Source organism: Plasmodium vivax, chromosome 10 (genome assembly GCF_000002415.2).
Source record: "Plasmodium vivax chromosome 10, whole genome shotgun sequence".
NCBI lineage: Eukaryota > Apicomplexa > Aconoidasida > Haemosporida > Plasmodiidae > Plasmodium > Plasmodium vivax.
Genome location: NC_009915.1, coordinates 430,877 through 448,603, shown reverse-complemented (window position 1 = coordinate 448,603; position 17,727 = coordinate 430,877). Strand labels below are relative to the sequence as shown.

General features: G+C 44.6%; 5 protein-coding genes across 5 annotated transcripts, besides 4 other annotated features; 4 read left to right on the top strand and 1 right to left on the bottom strand.

Moving 5' to 3' along the window:
• Positions 1–85: 85 nt before the first annotated feature.
• PVX_080170 (ribosomal large subunit pseudouridylate synthase, putative) lies at positions 86–1,648 on the top strand (the record flags this gene model as incomplete). The annotated part of the gene is made up of 2 exons (XM_001613692.1): positions 86–291; positions 472–1,648. The coding sequence occupies 2 exons, from the start codon at positions 86–88 to the stop codon at positions 1,646–1,648; spliced, it is 1,383 nt and encodes a 460-aa protein (XP_001613742.1).
• Positions 335–361: a microsatellite.
• Positions 1,230–1,256: a microsatellite.
• Positions 1,649–2,056: 408 nt separating the features above from the next.
• On the bottom strand, positions 2,057–2,338 carry PVX_080165 (hypothetical protein, conserved; the record flags this gene model as incomplete). Its single annotated transcript, XM_001613691.1, has 1 exon — positions 2,057–2,338. One exon carries the CDS (start codon positions 2,336–2,338, stop codon positions 2,057–2,059), a length of 282 nt encoding a protein of 93 aa, XP_001613741.1.
• A 1,626-nt stretch (positions 2,339–3,964) lies between these two features.
• Positions 3,965–3,993: a microsatellite.
• Positions 3,994–4,429: 436 nt separating this feature from the next.
• On the top strand, positions 4,430–7,061 carry PVX_080160 (DEAD-box subfamily ATP-dependant helicase; the record flags this gene model as incomplete). The annotated part of the gene is made up of 1 exon (XM_001613690.1): positions 4,430–7,061. Exon 1 carries the CDS (start codon positions 4,611–4,613, stop codon positions 7,059–7,061), a length of 2,451 nt encoding a protein of 816 aa, XP_001613740.1. The 5' UTR covers positions 4,430–4,610.
• Positions 5,211–5,338: a microsatellite.
• Positions 7,062–8,024: 963 nt separating the features above from the next.
• On the top strand, positions 8,025–10,814 carry PVX_080155 (hypothetical protein, conserved; the record flags this gene model as incomplete). The annotated part of the gene is made up of 6 exons (XM_001613689.1): positions 8,025–8,330; positions 8,541–9,913; positions 10,046–10,117; positions 10,279–10,389; positions 10,520–10,579; positions 10,748–10,814. 6 exons carry the CDS (start codon positions 8,025–8,027, stop codon positions 10,812–10,814), a joined length of 1,989 nt encoding a protein of 662 aa, XP_001613739.1.
• Positions 10,815–11,083: 269 nt separating this feature from the next.
• Positions 11,084–17,148, top strand: PVX_080150 (hypothetical protein, conserved; the record flags this gene model as incomplete). The annotated part of the gene is made up of 5 exons (XM_001613688.1): positions 11,084–11,562; positions 11,693–15,838; positions 16,234–16,358; positions 16,699–16,809; positions 16,959–17,148. Exons 1-5 carry the CDS (start codon positions 11,554–11,556, stop codon positions 17,146–17,148), a joined length of 4,581 nt encoding a protein of 1,526 aa, XP_001613738.1. The 5' UTR covers positions 11,084–11,553.
• Positions 17,149–17,727: the final 579 nt, after the last annotated feature.

Below are 17,727 nucleotides of genomic sequence, written 5' to 3'. Positions count from 1 at the left end.
AGAGAAGAGCTTTGCATACCTCACCAGAAAGGGGAAGCTTTTCTCCACAGGAAAAAGGGTTGTGCTAGAGGAACGCAGAGGCATCATGGGGGAGAACCCTCCCCCCGCTGCTAATCCTCAGCCGGCATATAAAAGCTACAAAGGCCATAACTTAAGCATAGTGTATGAAAATGAGTTCTTCTTGGTGGTGAATAAGCCTTATGACATAAAGTTGGAGAAGGGGAAGCTGGACGATATGTACCCCTCCGTGGAAACGCTTCTTCGCCAGAAGACCAACTTGGATGTGTTCAGGTGGGCGGAACGCTGAGAGCGCGTCCGTTGAGTTTGCCCCTTCGCGTTGACAGCCCTGTGCTAACTGCACGGGTAGTTTCTATATGATAGCCTCTACGTGATAGCTTCTGTGTGATAGCTTCTACGTGATGGCTTCTATGTGATAACTTTTTTCCTACGACCCCCCCCGTGCGCCTACAGAATTTGCGGGCAGCTGGACTACGCCACGAGCGGCCTCCTAATCGTCGCCAAGGACAAACTCAGCTGCAACATCCTGAATTACAACATAGAGAGCAAGCGCATAAGCAAAATATACCTAGCCATGCTGTACGGACACCTACCGCTGGGAGTTCTACACGTAAACACACCAATAAGTAAAATCAAAAATAAATTTAAAATGAAATTATGTTATAACTATAATGACTACTATGACAGCGGGAAATATTGCTACAGCTTAGTTTATCCGTATAAGCATTGTTACCTAAAAAATGAGAAGGTAACTCTGTGTGAGCTTAGGACGATTACGGGGAGGAGGCACCAGCTGAGGCTGCATGCCCTCTGTCTAGGCAGCGGGATTGTGGGAGACGAAACGTATTTTGAGGACATGATAAGTAATAAGTATAAACTTGGTCGGACGTCCAACCTGTGTGAGGAGCAAACAGGAGTGCTTGCTGAGGGGGACCAACAGGAACGGTTCTCTCCCACCCCAGAAGGAGCCATCGCCAAAATTGACGCCGAGCGGATGATGCTGCACTGCTGGATTATGCTAAAAAATGAGGACCAAAAGAAGGAGCTCAAAAAAACAGAAGACATAAACATGTTGGAAGAAAAAATATTCGATCGGGATTACATCATCTGCTCAGATGAAATAAGCAAATTTGTGAATGAAGAAGAAAGGACGTATGACCAGTGCGTCCTAAAAAACAACGATTTGGTAAATGATAATTTTGTTAATTACAATGTTAAGAATATAAATAAAAATATTAAAAATATTGATAGGAGGTTAAACAGAGGGAAATATGACTCCTTGCTGAGGAGCCACGCCGCAGTGGAAGGTTTGAACGGATTGGAGGCCTCACATATTTTGAACAGGGAAGAGGCAGGTAAAAATGGAAAGCGAGAAAATAACTCACAGGGGAACGGCGCCAGTGAGGAGGGACAGCCGCATCAGACACATAGTGTTATCTCTGCGGAGGAGCACCCCGAGCTGCCTTTACACCCGAAGAAAGCGCAAACCGTTGATGTAACGGGCACCTTTATAAATGCCCAACAGGTAGATAAAAATGCCATTTATTTGGTGAAAAATGACGTGTACGAAAATCCGAACCTTTTGTTCGACGACATCCACGACAGTGTTAATAAATTTAATTGGGGCTAACTCGGAAAAAATAAATCCCCATGGCTACGTCTTCATCGCTATTGTCCTCACCACGCAGCAGTTTGCAGTATACTATTTTATTATTTATTTTATTTTTTTTTTTTTTGTCAACCTCGCGTGAATGCCGCGCGCGCATTTCCCTGCTTACAATTTGTTCCGCTCAAAAATGGGCCTTTTCAGTCGCTTTAAAAATTAAAAAAGATCTTATCTTACCAGTTAGTGCCAATTGGGCGCGTACACACAAATGCGATGTTACGCGCCCACCTGTTTAGGCTTGCACACATGCGTGTAGGGGGGATACGAACGAAAAGGGTGTAAAAAGCTGTTCAATAAGCAATAGTGGGGTTAAAACGTTGGCAATAAATGGTGAAGCGCATTATATATTTGCACACGCGGAGGTCTTTCCCCTCACGCGTAGCAAAACATTTTGTACGTTCTCATGCCCATACACCCGAAAATTATAATTTTGAAATCATCTAGGACGGATAATCCCTCGTGGGTCCCCTCTCCGTGGTGCTTCACATGCATATCCTCATGAATTGGACAGAAGTCCTCGCTTTTCAGTTTAGTTGGCACAACCTTGTGCCTCCTGTTCGCCAAAGTCGTGTCGGCGGTCTCGTCACTTGAGCACGTCGCTTGCTCGTTTATGCTGCACTCTGAGTAGGTATCGCTAAAGCTGCTGTGCTTCATCTTCGAGGTCGGTTTGGAAAACTGGTGCTGCCAGGGGGGTGTTCAGTCAAGGGGCACACGCATATGTGAATATGTTAACATGTTAACATGTATATATGTGTACGCGTACGTATATTTATATACACTCATGTGTGCACACATATGGGCGTCTTTTTCCGCTTACCTCTTTCGCGGGGGCTCTTTGCGACTGTTCAGGCAATTCGCAAGTCGCCCTCCTTAAAGAAGAACAGGGGGGAGGAAAGGTGGCTCACCAACGCGTTTCGTTAATTTTGCCTTCGGTAGATGTGCACATGTGCATATACACTCGTACATATATATATGTATATATATGTGTTGTTTTTTTTTCCTTTAACTCGCTAATGCTGTTGCTATGGCACCCTTTTCACACATTTGCAACTCCACTTCGCCCGTGCGCCACAAAATGGGGGCCAAATTGTTGCCCCCAAAGTGGTAGACTCATGAAAGCAACTCAAATGGGTCTAAAAAAGATGGTGCAAAGAGGCAGCCACCCTGATGATAATTTCTTCCCCGCTTCGCCCTGCACAGCAATTTAAGCATAGATATGCATAAACACGTATATGTATGTATGCATGTATGTATATTTTTTTTTTTTTTTTTTTTTTTTTTAATGCATGCGCAGAAAAACCTGATCAACTTTCGCTTCAGTTGTGCCTGACCTTTTGCCCTCTTCAATACCTGCCTGGGTAGCATTCCACTGTGGTGAAATGGCCTTTTTTCTTGCTTTGCAATTTGAAAGGCAAAAAGTGGGAAGTGTGATAAGTGGTGAAGTTCTTCCAGTGGGGAAAAAACACCTTCAAAAAAATTGCCACAGCTTTGTTAATCGAAAAAAAGGGGACCTAAAATACACCCCGCGTCGGCACATTTGGTTGAAAAAAAAGAGTCCCCTTTTTAAGGGCGTTGCAGCTGCACATAAAAAATTAAGAAATAAGTGCGCCACTCGGTGTTGTAATAAGGTCACTTTTTACTCCCTTAATGAAGTGGCAAGAAAGATATATGTGAAAAGGTCTACATGTAATACGCCATGTGGGGCAAAAAAATAAAATAAAATATTCCAATTGGCACATGCATCTTTTGTCTACCCCTTTGAGCGCTTCTTCAGCTGCAACACCGCACGGCAAAACGGGGGAAACAATGCCACGCAAAAGGGTTAACGAAAGGTGAAAAGGAAAGAGCAGATGACCAGAATGTCTTTTTTTTTTTCCCTACTTCGAGGGGATTTAATTATACTAATAAATTTGTCACCAAAGGGGTCCCTATTGAGAGGTTTGCACTGTGATGGATGAACGAACGAAGGTTCCCAAAAGGGAATGCCAGACGTGGGAAAAATGAACACGTTGCCATGTGGCCAGTGTGCGCATAACGTGTATATATACATACCTATGTGTGCTTCTTTTTTTCCTCTTTCTGGGGAAGGGTCCCTCGTGAAGGCACACTCATTTGGCGCATTTCTCCAAAAAGGCAGACTTTCTTTTCCTCGGCACAGAACCTGTCACTGCACAGGTAGGCGTCGTCTTAGGCGCCATTTTGCGGCATTAAAAAAGGAGGCAAATGCGCACATGAGGATAAATGCACATGCGTAGGCCGCGGCAAGGCCCTCAAGAGGAACCAACCAGCGGGCGCAAAAAACGAGTGAACAGTAAAAACATTTTGACGCCCTACACATGCGCGCAATATGTGGTGCGGAACAATTCGTCGACTCGCTTTACCAACTTGTAAAATTGCCCTATCATCGGAGCGCCGCGGAGAAGCGGTCGTAATTAGAAAAAAAAAAAAAAAAAATCGCCAAAATGCTGCCACAATTTAACGCCTCCCAATGGGCGAAATTCACTTTTTTGTATAATCTCCCCTTTGGTGAGGAAACAGTTGGCATTTCTCGAAGTCCCAGTTGGCAGCAAAAAGGGGGTTTTTTGTTCAAAAGTGCGTGATATGTAGTAGGTATGAATTTTTTTGGGGGGGCGAGTTTCCCCGTAGGAGTGCCTCCAACCCCAATGTGCTACAGTTGCAAGTGTTGCGGGCTACTACTTTTTGCCGCTAAAAGAAAGAGGCACATATTGGGGTGCTCAGAATTGCTTACCACGGTAGTTGATTTTGCCATCTTTTGAGGCGTTCAATTGTCCCCATTTTGGTACCCCTGTTTTATCCACCCCTTTTTTTTGCAAGCCAATCTGCGTATGTGCATTATAGGCACACGCTTATTTATAGCCTTGTGGAAAAAAACCTCCTGGGGATACCACCCTACAGCGAGTGAACCATGTCGGCCTTCGAAGAACTAGGCCTGCACAGCAACTTGTGCGAACTGCTGGAAAAAAACGGGATAGATTTACCAACGGCCATTCAGCAGGAGTCCATCCCGCTCATTTTAGGGGGGGGAGATGTATGCGCATCAGCCGAGACGGGCACAGGAAAAACGCTAAGTTTTATTGTCTCCTCTTTGCAAATAGTGCACGAGTTGTTTAGGAATATAGGGACGTATGAGTCGAGCGGTTCTAGCGTAGCTCAATGTGGCAGCAGCAAGAGAGACATCGATAATGGTGAAATTACCAGTGAAGTGAAAAAGGGGGGTCTACTCCTAAAAGTTGTAAGCGGCAACAATTCGAGAGTCATCCTGAACAATGCGCTTGGAGAATGCACATGCAGTGGTGAGTATTCTAGCTCGTTTGAAGAAGTCAAAGTGGGGTGCGAAATAAGGAGCGGAATGTACGCCTACGAAATTGAAGTGTTAGGGAGGTGCTTCCTGAACGTTGGATTTTGCCCCTCAGTAAAGGAAACGCTAAAATATAACTACACCTACTGCAGTAATGGGAACAAGTACACCAATGGAAGGGAAGAAAATTACGCAGATTCCTTCGCAACCAGGGACATAATAACTTGCTTGATAAATAAAAACACGAATGTAATTGCTTTTAAGAAAAATGGGAAATTTTTGGGAAATGCTTTTAAAATATTTTACAAGTATAATGATTTGCCTTTTTTCCCCTATATATGTGGGAAATTCTTTCACGTGAAATTCCATTTTGCAAATTTGAAGTACGCGGATGCTTCCTACGCAGAGTTGAATGAGGTGATGGGCTCAGGTCAGGAGGACAGCTCCTTTACGAGGAAGGTATACTACGGTGGAGACCCCGGGGGGGACAGTACCACGGCGAAGTTTGAGACTAAGCAGATGCAAAGCGGTGGCCCCCCCACTGCTAAAGGAGTGTTACCAAACGGAAAGGTGGACGCAGCGAATAGGACGAAGCTGTACTGCATCGTTCTCTGCCCTACTAGAGACCTCGCCATGCAGACGTACAACAACTACCTGATTTATGCCGAAAGTTTCAGCAGCTCTTCCATAAACATCGGGCTGCTAGTAGGAGGGGAACAACCTAACAGGGACAAACGAAACCAACAGCAGTACAGCAACATCCTTGTGTGCACTTGCTTCAAACTTATGGAATGTATAAAGAAAAACACAATCAATTTGAACGATGTAAGGCTGCTCATTTTGGACGAAGCGGATGAGCTCATCAATAATGATGAAAAATCCGTTTTGCAAATTAAGGAAATAAGCACAAAGCACAGTCAGCATGTACAGACCTGCTTCTACTCAGCCACGTTACAGGACCAAAACGTAAAGGATTGCATTAACAAAATTACGAACAAACCCATTTTCGTAGATTTGAAGTATGGGAAAAATAGCATCCCCACGCACATATACGTTTGCGTGTACTATGTTAATAATAAAAATGCGAATTTGTGCTACGCAGAACAGAATAAGAAGGAAAAAATGTATGATGATATAATTTACAATGAAAAGCTGCACGCAATGAGCTACGAAATGGTTTATGAGTATACAGACAAAGTACACTTACTCAATTGCGCAAAAAATGAAAAGGAAAAAATTTCCCTAAATGTTAAAATTAACAAATTGAAAAAATTAATTCACATAATTAACATTTTTAACATGCAAAATGGTATCATTTTCTGCCGAACAAATTTAGATTGCGATAATGTGTACAATTTTTTAAATCACCTTGGAGATGGAAAAGCTTACAAAGGCACAGTCGAAACGATGAAGGAAAATAAATACTCCTGCGTCATTTTGAAGGGGAAAATGTCCAACACGGAAAGGAAGAATAACCTTGATGCATTTAAAAAGGGAGAAGTGCGTTTCTTAATATGTACGGACGTTGCTGCCAGGGGTATTGATATTCAAAATTTAAGATACCTAATCATTATGACTCTCTCTGATAATATAAATTCCTTTTTTCACAAAATTGGGAGAGTAGGGAGAGATGGAAAAAACAGCTTATGTATTGTTTTAAGTGCAGAATGCGAGGAAGAGAAAGTCTGGTTTCATACATGCCCGAGCAGAGGCGTCAACTGCTATAACAGAAATTTGAAAGACAACAAAGGGTGCACAGTCTACATTAAGGAGGCTGACTATATTCAGGCCATCAACAACATGCTGGAAACGCCCATGCATGTGCTCGATTCGAAGTACTACTATGCAGAGAACGTGGTGGACCCTCTGAACTACCTCAAAAATAACCCCGTTTCGAACAAAAGCCGCAGAAACAAAAGTCAGAGCGGCAACACCATTTTCGCGGAGCCCCTCCACACAGATGTCATCGGGTGCTTCGGCTCAAGTATTGAAAATATTAAAAAGTTGCAGAGCGACATCTGTTGCAGGTACTACGAGTCGGCCAAGTTTGCCTTGTGAGGGGTGGCAGGCGTAGGAGCGCAGCGGGAAGTCAGCACGCGGGTGCGCACGCGGGTACGTACGCGGCCGATCACGTGTAGCCCGTTAGCTCCATCTGCACACTGCACAAACGGGAGAGCTGCAGCATGTGCAGTCAAAAGGGCCACTTTAGGTGAGCATTAACAATCGCCGCGTATTTATCACCAAGCTGTTTGGGGGTAAAACTTTCGTAGATTATTAAATTGGAGGAGTGGATCGCCCCATGCGCGAAAAGGAATATTCTGCGCGATGTGCCTTTCTCTTCCCCGTTCTGCTCTTCAGTTGCTCCCGCCACGGGGAAGCATCACCTCATAGATTCACGCACCCACACGTTGGCACTTCACATGACCAGAATGGCGCGTTCTTGTACAAAAGGGGGTCCCCACAATTCTGCTTTTTATTTTATTTCATTTTATTTTTGTGACTCTTCGCCCGCCCCGTGGCGGCAACTGGCAAGCGTGGACGCCAGGTGGGAGGCACAGGAATGGTTCCCCAAAGGTACGTAAGTGCATATGTGCGTAGGTACGCACGTAAGTACCCATGTATGTGTTTTTTTTTTTTTTTTTGACCCTTTTTCTCACCGCGCAAAGCGCCCTATTTACACTCCTCCGCATTTTTTCCCCTTCCTGCTGGACCCGCTCACACAAAGTATGTTTACTCAATTTTACAATTTCGAAATGTGCATTGCGTTTCACCCCCCGTGGGAAAGGGAAAAAAATTGGCTAACCAGCAACGTGAGGGATCACGTCAGAAGGAGGCATGTACCCATTTGAGTTTCCATTCTTTGGGTCACTTCGGAAAACATTTGGCACATTGCATGCGAGTGTTATCCGAAGGAGGTTATGTGTTCTATTGCTGTTATGGCGGCTGTGGCAGGTGCGGCATTATAAGGGGCAGCTTTGATGTACCTCCATTACGTAGAAAAGCATAAGCACCTGTGGCAGGATGAACATGTTGGTCAACTCAAGGGGAGGCATAAAGAGCCTCCCGCAGGTTAGAGCCACAATCAGCCGCTACAGACAGAAGGTTTTAGAATTCCGGCAGCAGGCACAGTTCTCATTATTCAGCACTGAGCAGAGGAAGCCAGCCGAAAATGACGTCACGGGTGGTGGTAACACTGGCGGTGGCAACACGGGCAGCGGCAACACGGGCGGTGGAAACACCGGTTTTATTCAGCTCTACCACGAGTTGGTAAAAACGAACAAAATTGAGCGGGACCCCTTTCAGTACAAATTGGTTCTGATTCTGCAGGTAGGGCTACAGATGGGAGGAGGCGGAGGGTCGCAGCTGCCGTGTGGCAGTTAGCGGAACAGCACCCACGTGCAATGCTTGCGCGCCGCAATACGCACCGTTTCCACGTCGAAATACGCGCCGCAATACGCACCGTTTCCACGTCGAAATACGCGCCGCATTCCGCCTCGTAATCCGCCGCGCCCCCCCTCTCAACGCAAACCCGTGCAGGCCCTGGAGAACAACCTGAATGGCTTCCACCACCACGTTGAGAAGAAGCTAGCCAGGGGGGAAGTCCCAAGGAAAAAGTTCCTCAGCTCATTTTTCGGGATGAAGAAAAACGCACAGGGGAGGAGCAAAGAAGGGAGCAACCAACTCGCAGAGGAAGCAGAAGCTGCACAAGAAGTGGAAGACGAGCAGGCGGTGGAGAATTACCAAAATGATGACAATTTCTTCATCTATGATGAGGAAACAAACACCAAGGAGAGGCAAAAAAGACTACACTATAGCAGCATAGAGAGTGAGCAGTACTACCTCCGAGGTATGGACTCTCCAATTGATGAGAAAAACATTAAGTACATCAGAGGGTTATACGTGTACGGGAGTGTAGGCAGAGGGAAGACCTATTTCTTGAACCTACTATTTGAGAGAATAAAATTGGGAAAGCTAAAAATCCATTATCACAATTTCATGCAAGAGGTGCACAAAAGTTTCCACGAAGAAAAAATGAACAATTCAGAGGATGCGATTAGAAGTATCTCCATCAAAATGAGCAAAAAATATAAATTAATTTTTATCGACGAATTTCAGGTGGTGCACATATCCGACGCAATGCTGATTAAGTCTCTTTTTAATCATCTGTTCTATCGAGGAACTGTTTTGTTATTCTCTTCCAATAGGAACCCGAAACATTTGTACCACAATGGGCTGAATAGGGAACGTTTCATCCCCTTCATAAAGCTGCTCTACAAATTTAATTACATTTTCGAAATTGACAACTATCACGATTTTAGGCTTCGCAACAACCATGTGGATAATCATATTTATAGCATACCAACAAAAAAATTTGAAGAAATTAAAAAAATGTGTAACGAAATGTACTGCCAAGTGAGCAAAAAGGATATGAATCACGTCAGACAGGTAGAAAAATATGATAAAGAAATCGCCGTCTCTGATTTTAAAACGTGTGTCATTCCATACAGCTTAAATGAGTATGCCATTTTTTCCTTCCAAGAAATATGCGGCAAGAATATCAGCATAGATGAATTTAATGCAATATCGAAAGCGAGTCACACTTTATTCATTTATGACATAGAAAAAATGAATGAAGAAAGTAAAGGGAACGAAATGAGGAGATTCATATTGCTCATAGATATTCTCTACGAAAAAAACACAAAAGTGTTCTTTTTTAGTGATGTCCCCATTTTTCAAATTTTCCAAACATCCTCCATCATCTCCCATTTCCACACCCTCATGGAAGAGATGAAAAAAAAGTACAGCAGTTTTAGCAGCTTCAAAAATGATGCCAGTTTGTGTCTCAAGTCGGGGAGTTTCAACAGGGAACTGTTTGCAAAAATGGTTTCGCATTTTGGCATGGACCAGGAGTATATTTTTTTTTTTTTTTTTTTTTTCATTTTAATGCGCTTCATCGTATGTGCGTGGGTTAACATATCACAATTGTTCACTACACATTACAACAGATGTGCTTTTTTTTTTTCTCCTCCCCCCCCCCACAGAATCGGCATCAAACTGTTCGACGCGATAAATTTCAACATCAACAAGGAGTACATCCCCATGGAGTATTTACGGTGCGCACTTTTACGCCCCCACGGAGGGGGAGCAATCGGGAGAATTACCAACCGAAATAGAGTGTTTCCCCCCAAATGGGCAAATCCACGTGCCATCCCCGAAATGGTTCTATGCTTACCCAATTTGTGCGTCCTTCCCCACCCCACTTCTTCCTTTGCAGACACGTGCTGGCCTTCCACATCACCAATTACGAGGTCGACGTGAAGAAGCACCTCAAATATTTGGAGGATAGGGATGTCCACCTGGAGCCAATCCCCTACCTGCTATTCGAGTAACCCAAACGAACTTCTCCGCGGGGGATCCCCTCCTTCGCAGAAGTGTGGAAGCATGTCTCAACTTTCGCGATTTACACCTCTGATCACTCGTATGTACATCCCAACGGTGACGATTCCCCTTTGCAGCGAAAATGAGATTGACACCTCCCAGGAAAACGCGTTTGCCTCAATGAGGACTCTATCTCGGTATGTGCTCATAGATAACTGCCATCGCGTCAGCATGTGGCTAATTTTGTCGAACCCTCAGCAATTCACAAGAGAGGAGCACCTGTCTGGGTTGCCGAGGGAGTTCACTACCTACACGTTTCTTCATTTTTGTATGCTTCACATTTTTTTTTATTTCCCCCCCCGCAGGATGAAGCACATGAGCACCGTGTCCTACCTGGAGAAGCACAAGAAAATATACGACAGCAGTGCGTAAAATGAAAAAAACGTATACGCAGAAGCGCACACTTTCGCAAGCGTTTTACCTGCCTGTGTAGTGGGACCGCGGCATTCACGCAATTGCCAATAAGTGTTTTGCATCAGCTTTGAAAGAAGCCAAAAGGATATCCATTTCTTGTTTTTCGTTTTGTCTGCATAGCCGTTTATTTGGGAGAACTTTTTCCGTAAATTCTGCGTCAGTTTTTTGCCAAAGTTTGCATCATTTTTTTGACAAAATTTGCGCCATTTTTTTTTTTTTTTTTTACCGCGCCCCGTGCGCAGAGCATACCCGCTTTAATAACACATTTGCCATTTCAGAGGAAGGATTATTATCCCCTCTAAGAATGCGTATTAGTAGCGCGACTTCACCCCTGTAGGAAGCCCCCCCGTTTGGCGAAAACTTCCCAGTGGCGAAAAGTTGAGAGCTATAACATCAAAATGGTGTAGCGGTTACTTTTTTTTTAATTTTTTTGTCTACTTCGCCGCTGCTTCGACTTTTTCCTCCGTGTCTGCTTCCCTTGGGCCGCTGAAGAGGAAAAAGGAAAAAAACGCAAAGTGCATGCTGCGAAGGGGTGTTCAGTGAGGAGGCACACATTTTGCCAACCTCACCTTCCATGTGCCGTCTTGAATTAGGACTTTTGGGGCATTCACAAGAGGGGTTATCATATCCCTGTTGGTAGTGACTGCCGTGGAGGACCAAACACACACCGTTGGCGACTCCTCCCCCGTAGGGCAAAATGAGCACGGTAAAAGGGTCACCCCAATGGAGACATCCATTTGGGGCTGTTCTATCGTAAAAGTGGAGCACCCAACATGTGGTGAATTTTTTATTATATTTTACTTTATTTTTTTTTATCTTTTTTGCTTCCACATCAGAGAAAACGGACGAAGGAGAATTTCAAAAGCTCCAAAAAAAAAGACGGCAGGAGGGAGCAAAGCGGGCTAGGCAAAATCGGGAATAAAGAACTGCATTACGTTGTTAAGCTAAACTCGGACGAAGAAAATAGCAAGAGCAGCACAAATAAGGACAAGCACAAACATGCAAAGAAAAAAAACAATAAAAGGAGAAGCTTATCAGTACTGGTTCCTAATTACAAAAAAGACATAGTAAATAACATCAAACTGGCTGATAAACTGTACAAATTGACAGCAAATAAAAGCTCAGACGAATCGGAGGAGGACGATCGCAGAAAGAGGAAACACTCAAAAAGGGACAAAAAAAATGATTGGAAGAGTAAGAAGAACAAACATAGGAGAAGCCTCACCTGTGGGAGTTACCACTCCGATAGTGAGCACAGTGTAGACAGCGCGCAAAAGAACAAGAAGGTAGACATAAACATTAATGAGGTGCAGACCAAGTACAAAAATAAGAACATAAAAATTATTTACGACGATGGGTATTCGAAGAAAATCGTCGTCAGGGGGGACAGAAGGAGGGCGGCGAGGAGCGACGGGGAGGACGAACATGAGGGGGAAAGTGATGATCGAAGTGATGACGGAAGTGATGACGGAAGTGATGATCGAAGTGATAGCCAAAGTGATGACGGAAGTGATAGCCAAAGTGACGACCAAAGTGACACCCAAAGTGATGACGAAAGCGAACGGCGATGCAGGAGCCAAGCGGAGAACCATTCGAACGACTACACCCGACCAGGGCGCAGGAAAAAAGGCAGCGGAAGAAGAAAGCGCAAAGAAGAAAGCAAACCCGCCAAGAGGAAGAAAAAAAAATGCGCCAAACGGCACTCCACAACTCTGAGTGACAGCTACTGCGAGGAAAAGAGGAAAAAAAACATCAAAAAGGGGAAGAGGAAATTCTCCACCCAGAAGTTCGTAGGGGCGAGGAGCAGAAAGGAGAGCAGCGAACCGATAGACCGCAATTACAGAGCAGATAAGTACCATGGGCCGAGGGCAAAGAGGGAGTTCTACCCCAGCATGTATGAAAGAGGACACAGTGAAGATAGAAGCGAAAGTAAAAATGAATGCAAAAATGAATATAAAAATGTACATATAAACAAATACGCATACCAAAACAAAAGCCCGTTTGAAGAGGCAGAAGCATTTAACCCATGCAGTGACAGAGGCAGAAAAACGATGGCCTACCAATCTTTAAGCACAAGGAGTGACCAAGTGAAAAACGACTTCTTCCTCACCATTAAGGATATCATTTTTAAGCTGCACCTGAACTTGCAGAACATTAAAGAAATACTAAAAAACAAAAATGATTACATAACGAGCTTGCTAGACTCATCCTACAGAAATATTCTTCAAAATGTGAAACGAAATGCAATAAAACAGGACAATTTTTACAGGGTAATTTTCCACGACTTGTTTAATTTGCTAAATGAATTTATCTTGGTGGATGATTATACCAAGAAGTTTTTCTTCAGCATCGAGACGGACGTTAGGCAGAGGTGCTTGGAAAATATAAAGAACGAGTTTTACAATTTTATCAATAGGTACTTGCCCTCGGGGGAGAGGAGAAGTGTCTACAGCCCCAGCAGGGGTGCGAACGAGTTGAGCCCTCCAGACATGTACAAGCGCATCATGGACATGCACGAATCTGCCAACAAGCGGAAGAGCCTCTACTCTGCCCTGGCCTCCTACAACAATGGGGGGGGGCCCACGGGCAGTTCCATGCTCGGGAGTGGACTCATAGGAAGTGGAATGATTGGAAGTGGGAACCCTGCAAGCTTCTTCCCCGGCGAGTACCAGGCCCACCCCGACGTGCAGAGCATCTTGCACCTGAACAGCCTGCAACAGATCGAAGGCGGGAGGAGCGAGCTGGCCAAAATCGACGGCATGGGAAACGACCTCGCACTTAAGGTAAAAAACGCAAGCGAGCAGGAAGATGCCGTGAACTATTTAAAAGGAGTCGTAAAAGCGGAAAAGGAAAAAAACATAAAATTGGAGCTGCAGTATGATGAATTGAAGCAAAAATACGATCTTTTGAAAAAGAAAAGAGAAGAAGACGTCAGCAAGGAAGTTAACATGTCCAAAAGTAACGCAGATGAAGAAGATAATTTTTTTAAGAAATTTTATCAAAGCCAGTCATTTATCAAATTGGAGGAAAAAAAACTGGAGGACTCTTCCAAAAGGATCATCGACGAAAATGTGAGGCTCACCAGGATGAAGGAAATGAACGAAAACAGCAAAAGGGAAATAGAGAAAGACATGCTCGACATGGAGGTTAAGAGAAAAGAAATTGAAAAGGACAAAGATGACATGGAAATTAAAAAAAAGGAGATTGAACTTGCAAACGAGGAGATAAGCAAGCAAAACAAACAATTGGAAGAGGAAAAGGATATGCTAAATCGGAGGAAGAAAGAACTTGAGGAGGAAAGCTCCCTGCTGGATAACACCAAAAGGGAGGTGGATGAACAGAATGACTTGCTAAAGGAGAGAAAGAGGGAGCTGGACGAGCTGAACAAACTATTGGAAGAAAAGCAGAACCGCGTGGAGGAGGCAGACAACGCACTGCGAAAGAAGCAGAAGGAAGTTCAAGACACAGACGTTCTGCTAAACGAGAAACAAAGCACCATGCAGAGGAGGTGCACCTTACTCGAAAGAGAAAGCCTAAATCGTATGGGGGAGGAGGGGGACGCTTTGGAGGAAAGAAGTAACCAGTTGGAGAGGGGAAGCACCCAAATGAAGGCCAACGAGACGGAGCACGGTACACACAACAATGATCCAAATCAGCAACATGGCAGTGGGGACGACCCCCACAAAGGAGGTAACGAAGAGAGCAACGCGTTTTATACGCAAAATGATAACCCTAGTTACACACCCAGTGGGGGGACTATCCCAGATAAGCATAACACTCTCGCTTTAGAAAGATCGTCCCCCCGAATTGTGGAAAATGAAGCAAACCGGAACGATATGAACATCGATGGGGATGCCAAACGAAGCAGCGTTTTGTCTTATTTAGGGAGCACGAAATTTTCTCTGAAAGATGCCTCCAAGAGGGGCAGCAACATGTCGCCAATAGGTGGTACCCCCCAAAATGGTCAACTTGTGCTAAACGATAAAAACCTCCTAATGATGAAAAATCAAATTGTGGAAAGGGAAAAGGCCCTTTTAAGTAGAGAGGAAAAGCTCAATGAGGAAAAAGAACAAATTGCTCAGCAGATGAACCAACTTAACATCCTCCAGGATGACATTTCGAGCAAAACGGAGGCACTGCATATACGGGAAGAGGAACTAAAAAGGAAAGAATTACACCTCCTAGGCATGCAACAAGACGGAGAAGGTACACAGCGGGTGGGACAACCAAATGTCGCTTCAAACAAAACCAACTCCCTCTTCTGTAACGCAGAAGAAATGAACAGTTCGGGGGAAAATTCAAAGCAGCAGTTCGAGCCAGCAAATTGCATAAATGACTCTAATGAAGGAGCTGCAAATAATCAAATGGGTCACGCGGGAATAGCTCAACCGGAAGGTGATCATAAGGGGACCAACCAACCGCAAGACGAAGCTGAATTAAACGAATCGCTGCAAAAAGGGGATAGCACACATTTGGAAGGTACCAATTCATCACAGGGGAAAAATACCAGCGACAGTACTTCCATCCCGTGTGGAGCTTCCCCCTCAGCAGGGGACAACCTAGAAGCAATAAAAAGCAACCTGAACAACTGTTTGGACGAAATAGCAAAGTACAAACTTTTGCTAAAAAGTAGAGACGCAGAAATTTGCTCATTAAAGACCCAACTGGGAATGCAACAAGGGGGAGCCAACTGGAACGGAGATGCCACACAAGAGGGGAACAGCTCGGGGGATAATTCAAAAATGGGAGATGCTCTTTGCAATACGGGTAATGCGGCTGGGGGGGTAAATGGGCGAACTGGTTTTTCCTCCCTGTCTGGTGATTTGAAGCAGCCAATCGGGTTCTCAGGCCCCGCGCCTGGGGAGATTAAGGTATGCACCGAGAGGAAGCGCAGTAAAGAGCGCGAGGGCATAGCGGTGCAACCCAACGTGAGTCAACTGTGTAGACGCGCCAGTGGGTGGAGAAAAATCCATGCAGCCAGGGTAGCCGCTTAGACGTAGCCGCTTAGATGTAGCTGCCTACCCTTATGTGCCAAAAGAAAGGTGGCTCATAAGTATGGACGAAAGGGGCGTAAAATGAGTAGGATACCGGGCGCAAAAAAGACCCCACTCATCCTGCACAAAGTGCAGACTTGGCATCAGTCGATGGGTGGAGAGACGAAGAATGCATCGCACGTCATTCCCCTTCGCATTTGAAAATTTGAGGGGAATCCCCAACAGATATACCCACGTTTAAGAGAGACGATCGAGACGCTTGCCCATATGTGCATATATAAATGGCAAACGTGTGTGTGTAGATGAATGCGTGTCTGTATGTGCACATCCCCTCCTTCTCTTTGCAGCCAAACTCAGAGGGGACCGAATTAAACGCCCAGAAGACGATGAAAAGTGTCATTAGCAGCGAGCTGATCACGTTATACAAAGAAATAAGCAAAATAAAGGAGGAGTACAACAAAAGCATCCTTAAAAAGAATGAGTTCATAGGGGGCCTCCTGCACAATTTGTAAGCATATGAGCGTATGTGCCTGCTTGGGGGGAGGTGGAACTATGATTGCTATACCCTCACTTTTTTGCATCCCGCCTAGTAAACATAATTGGTTCAGATGGGGATAAAATATGCGTCTTCTCCTCGAGTCCTTTTTTTATATAACCCCGCGAAGTGAACCAGGCTACTCGGAATGGCAGACGTCATTTAGAAAGATTAAAAAAAAAAAAAAAACATTCCCTTTGTTCCCTATGTTCGCTATGTTCCGTACGCTCCTATGCTCCTATGCTCCGCATGGGCAACCCGCTCAGTTCACAAAATGGACGAACCGCTTTTGGCATACCTCCCCCCCCTTCAGCTTTAACGAAATGAGAAACAACTACAAGTTGAAGGAGAATTTCTACCAGAAGGAATCCAGCAAATATCACGCCCTCATTAGCGACAAGGAATGCTACATAAATGAACTCAAGTAAAAACAGGGGTTCTCCTTTTCGCAGATTAGCCGCTCCTAAGGTGTTTACGCGCACACAAGATTGATGCCCTCCTTTCTCCCCTTATTCATGTCTCTCTTGCCCTCTTCCTCTCTCTTTCTTTTTTCTTTTTTTTTCCCCCCCGTAGAAACGCATTGCAGGAGAAGAAGGCGAAGGAGGTGTCCTACAAAAAGATGCTACTCAAAATGAATCAAATAAACGATGCGTACAAGTTAAAGAATAAAAGAAGCTTGTCCACCGTGGAAATGTTGAAGCAAGACATAAAGCTCCTAAATCAGGACGTTTTAAAAAAAAAGGAAATGGTAAGTTTTGTCTAATGGTGCCTATCTGCGCAAAAAAGCGTTATACATGCACACGCGCGGGTAGAAAAAAATGGCATGAGCAAATTTGGCCCCTTGCGCGGCACATCGCCCCGTAGAATCGTCGCGTACGCGTGGTGAGTACATATGCGTGTGCGAAAGGCCCACGTTTGCGTTATTTTCCCCACGCGTGTACGCATGCAGTAAGCATGCATGCAGGCATTCTTCATGCGCGCGCACGGAAAAGGGCCCCCACGGCGCGTCTGCCACAGGCACTTTTTTGCGTGCGCATATTTCCGCGCACTTCAGCATATATATTATACGCATATGTATGTGCGGATATATATACGTACAAACATGCCGCTATCCAAATGTACGCGCGCGCAATTCACACGTACATATGTACATGTTCACCTTTTGAAGATTAAAAAATTCGAAGTAGCTCAGTGATGGTAGGGGTAAATTAAAAAAAAAAAAAAAATCGCGCTTTTTAAAAACATGCAAGGGGCGAAAATTAAAATTGACGAGCGTGCAAGTGCTGAAGTGAAAAAATTCCCCTCGCTTTTTTACAGTTTAATTTTACTTAATCCTGCTTAA